At 37.0% G+C, this 4,477-nt stretch overlaps 1 protein-coding gene across 1 annotated transcript in view; it reads left to right on the top strand.

Moving 5' to 3' along the window:
• Positions 1 to 4,477, top strand: part of ARMC4 (armadillo repeat containing 4) — a 136,113-nt gene that overhangs the window by 9,028 nt on the left and 122,608 nt on the right. The window contains exons 4-5 of the mRNA XM_025041257.1: positions 709 to 781; positions 1,559 to 1,675. Of these exons, the coding sequence (XP_024897025.1) occupies positions 709 to 781; positions 1,559 to 1,675 (190 nt within the window). The remainder of the gene's footprint in view (positions 1 to 708; positions 782 to 1,558; positions 1,676 to 4,477) is intronic.

Below are 4,477 nucleotides of genomic sequence, written 5' to 3'. Positions count from 1 at the left end.
GACCCAGACCTCTGAATAAGGAGTGCTGCCCTCTTAGGAGCTCAGAGAAGGATCTTGGCAGAGCTGAGACCCATATCTTTGAAGATGGTGCCCCAGTCGGCTGATGATGGTATTTCTGAAGGGTTGTGATGAGCCTTGTGCTAGGACTATAGGGGAAAAAAAACTCTGGAAATTAGAACCAACTGTTGCTACTGGAAGCAACTGCCACTGCTGGGGCGAGGGGGGCTGTTGCTGGGGTGACTAACAGGAACAGGGACAAGTAGGAGGGAGCATGTCCCTTCTCCTTCTTCCAGGCTCCCTTTCACTTTGGCTGACTGAAGGGAGCCTGGCAAAGGAGCAGCACAGTTTTGCAGATTCCCAGCCCAAGTATCACAAAGCAGAGTGGGGATGGGCGGGCTTCGAGACGTGAGAGAAACAACATAGAGCCTCCTGAATCTTCTGGATTAAAAACCTTTGTTTCCAGTCTCATACCTGTTCACTGAATTTAGCTAGAAGGAGCTCAGCTTTCTCCTCTGCAACACCCTGCCCTCGATATCTTCCGTGTAATTTTGGGACTCACCAGAATTCTACCGGGGGACCCAAATCCTAAATGGGGTCTCAGCTATCACAGGGGACTGCTTGGAGAGCTGTCACACTTCAGCTTGGGTTCGTATCAAAATGCTGGTGCTGTCTTCTCGATTACTTGTGGACACCTCTTACGTGTCTTAGGTGCTTTTCTTATCAGCATGACACTTATTTCTTCGTAAACGAAGGAGACGACCTAAATATGATGTCGCTTTTGGTTTGTTTTGATACTTTAGAAAAGTGAAATCTCAAATGAGGAAATGAGAAATTTAAAAAAAAGAATGATTTCCTTTTACCTTCTAGAGTGGGACAAGGAACCTTTGCTTCTGTAAAAGGCTATTGATCTACAGACAACTTTATTTGATTTGGAAACATATAAGTATTCCTCTCAGCTTAAAAATGAAAGGCAGGGAACACGAAACTATTCAGTAACTACAACAAAATGTATAACACTACAGTTATATATACATATATGTTTTTATATATATACAGGTATGTATATATATAAGTGACGTTCCAAGAAGAGACAGAGGCAGAGGGACAGATGGTGGTTGCAGATAGATCAAAACTCTAGAAAATAAGCCTATAGCAGCCATACTACACACAGAACAAGAGCAGTGCGATAACTAGAAACAGGCTTTTCTGTGGTGCCATTCTAATCTCAAGGCCATTTATGACTTCGTCAAAGGCTCTTGAAGTCATAATGTATTTTCATATTAGATTACAGTGGGCAGGAAGCTCTGACTTCTCTGCTCAGTAGCAAAGTGCCCTAGATGTGTATGGGAGGTATGCAGTAAGGACTTGCTGAGTGAACAAGTGATTGAATAGTACCATTAAGGTAGGAGGGAAGGGGTTCGCCTGTACATTTCATGTGTAATGTCTACCTGTGGTCCTTTAGAGAAGAAAACGAGATGTGTGCTTGGGTTGTGATGTATTGGTCAGATTCTCATATTGTTATTACATAAATAAAAGCACCAAACTTTTTCTCCCAAAGGGCAAGACAGATGATGAGGAGGAAATTAATTATGACCGAAAAGGTGCAATTTATAAAGACCTTTTCACATTTTTAAAAGAAAAATCAGCAAAATTTTCAGAAAATATGTCTAAACAGGTAAGTTTTATAGTCTCTTTTGAACTTTTATAGCATTATATTACTTGACAACAACTGTTTATAGTATAAAAAATGGAAGCAATTCTGCCTATTTCAGATGATGCTTTTAATTATTAGAGTGTTTTTCACAATATGATATAAAGTAAGAAATACTGTAAATGTACTTTGGAAATGTTTCTGATTTTCTTTAGGTAATAGGTATAGTATTTCAAATTGCTTTCTAAATAGGACTTTTTCATCTTTCCTTTTGAATGAATGACACTAAAAACAAAGGACTCACCCTGTTAACGAAGCCTAGGTGTTTTGATTATTTTTCTTCTTTGTAGGTATCTCATGATTGCTGCCTACCAGGATTGTATTAATAATTGTATCAATTGCATGTACATGAGAACTGTGCTTCTTTTGTGATTTTTGAAGTAGTGCTGGACAAGGAAATGAGTCAATATAATATTTTATGAAATAATTTGTTTGAGGTCGATGTGGGTAAGAAACGCTATGCAAGAAATACTAACATGATACGCCTAAGTTGCAGGCTGATTCTCAAGCTGGCGTCAATTCCGTAGGTCTCATATGAGATAATTTATCTGGTCCATTTTCTTTCTGACCCTGCAACTTCTGGAGTGCTTCCTTTTCTTTCTAGACTACTGTCTCTCTTGTCCTGGAACTTCTCTTCATTATCATCCTGTGAATTCTTTTTGTTTCCTGGTGTTTGATCACCTGTTTCCTGGGCCCCAGTTTTCCTTTGTTGTTTGTTGTTTTTGTCATAAAATATATACATAAAATATAAAATTTGCCATTTTAAACATTTAAAGTGTATCATTTAGTGTAGCGGTCCTCAACCCTTTTGGCACCAGCGACTAATTTGCCATTTTAAACATTTAAAGTGTATCATTTAGCGTAGCGGTCCTCAACCCTTTTGGCACCAGTGACTGGTGCTCCTATGAGAATCTAATGCCTGAGGATTTAAGGTGGAGCTGAGGTGGTGATGCTAGTCCTGGGAAGCAGCTGCGAACACAGATGAAGCTTTGCTCGCTGGCCTGCTCACTTCCTACTGTGCGACCCTGTTCCACAGCCTGGGGGTTAGGAACCTCTGCTTAGTGGCATTAATTACGTTTATAATGTTGTGCACCCATTTTTGCTATTTCCAAATCTTTTTCATCATCTCACACTAAAACTTGTCCCCCCTTAAGCAATAACATCCCAATTCTCCTTCCTCCAGGTCCTGGTAAACTCTAATCTACTTTCTCTATAAATTTGCCTATTTTAGAGATTTTGTATAAGTGGAATCATATATTTTGTCCTTTACGTTTGGCTTATTTCACTTAGCATAATGTTTTTAAAGGTTTATCTATTTTGCAGCAAGTATCAGAACTTCATTCCTTTTTATGGCTGAATAATATTCCATTTATGTATGTACCACATTTTGTTTATTCATTCATCTATTGATAGACAGTTGGGTTGTTTCCACCTTTCGGTTAATGTGAATATTGACATACAAGTATCTGTTTGAGTTCCTTTTTTCATTTCTCTTGGGTATATACCCAGGAGTGGAATTTCTGGGTCATGTGGTAATTGTTTAACTTTTGGAGGAACTACCAAACTTCTCACAGTGGCTAAACCATTTTACATTCTCACTGGCAATGTACAGGGATTCCAGTTTGTCCACATCTTCACCCATATTTTCTCTGTGTGTGTGTGTGTGTGTGTGTGTGTGTGTGTGTTATAGATATCCTAGTAAGTGTGAAGTGTGGTATCCGTGTGTGTGTGTGTGTGTGTGTGTTTTATTATAGATATCCTAGTAAGTTTTGATTTACATTTCCCTAATGATTAGTGATATTGAGTGTATCACTAATATAGTTTTGATTTACATTTCCCTAATGATTAGTGATATTGAGTGTATTTTCATGTGCTTATATGGCTATTTTTATATCTTCTTTGAAGAAATGTCTGTTCAAGTCCTTTGCCTATTTTAAAAATTGGGCTTTTGTTGTTGAATTGTAAGAGTTATTTATATATTGTGGATATTATCAGATAGAAGATTTGCAAATATTTTCTTCCATTCTGTGGATTTTTTTTTCTTTAATTTTGATAGTGTCCTTTGAGGAACAAATACTTTTAATTTTAATAAAGTCCAATTAATGTGGTTTTTTCTTTTGTTGCATGTACTTTTGGTATCATATTTAAGAAATCGTTGACAAATCCAAGGTGATAAAGATTTGCCCCTATGTTTTCTTCTGAGAATTTTTTAGTTTTAGCTCTTAAATTTAGGTCTTTAATTCATTTTGAGTTAAGTTTGTATATGGTGTAAGGTAAGTGTCCAATTTCATTTTGTTGCATGTGGATATGTAGTTTTCCCAGCACCATTTGTTGAAGAGATTGTTCTTTCCCCATGGAATGGTCTTGGTCTCCTTGATTAAAATCAATTGGCCATACATGTAAGGGTTTATTTAGGGGCTATCAATTCTATCCCATAGGTCTATACATCCATCCTTAACAGCACCATGATTTTTTGATTATATATCCTTGTAGTAGTATTAAAATCAAGAAATGTGAGTCCTCAAACTTTGTTCTTATTTTTCAAGAATATTTAGGCTATTTGGAGTCCCCTTTCTGTATGAAATAATTTTTATCTAGAATTTTAAAGACATTTTTTACATGACCTGTTAGTTTTGCCTTTTGCGATATAATGAAATCTAAGATTTCATTAGCCCTGATGTTCTGCAATTTTCTTTTGCAATATAATGAAATCTAAGATTTCATTAGCCCTGATGTTCTGCAATGGTGATATGGATATGGTTGGTG

The sequence above is a fragment of the Pteropus alecto genome, unplaced genomic scaffold (assembly GCF_000325575.1).
Source record: "Pteropus alecto unplaced genomic scaffold, ASM32557v1 scaffold269, whole genome shotgun sequence".
NCBI lineage: Eukaryota > Metazoa > Chordata > Mammalia > Chiroptera > Pteropodidae > Pteropus > Pteropus alecto.
This window is presented reverse-complemented; position numbering and strand designations above follow the sequence as displayed.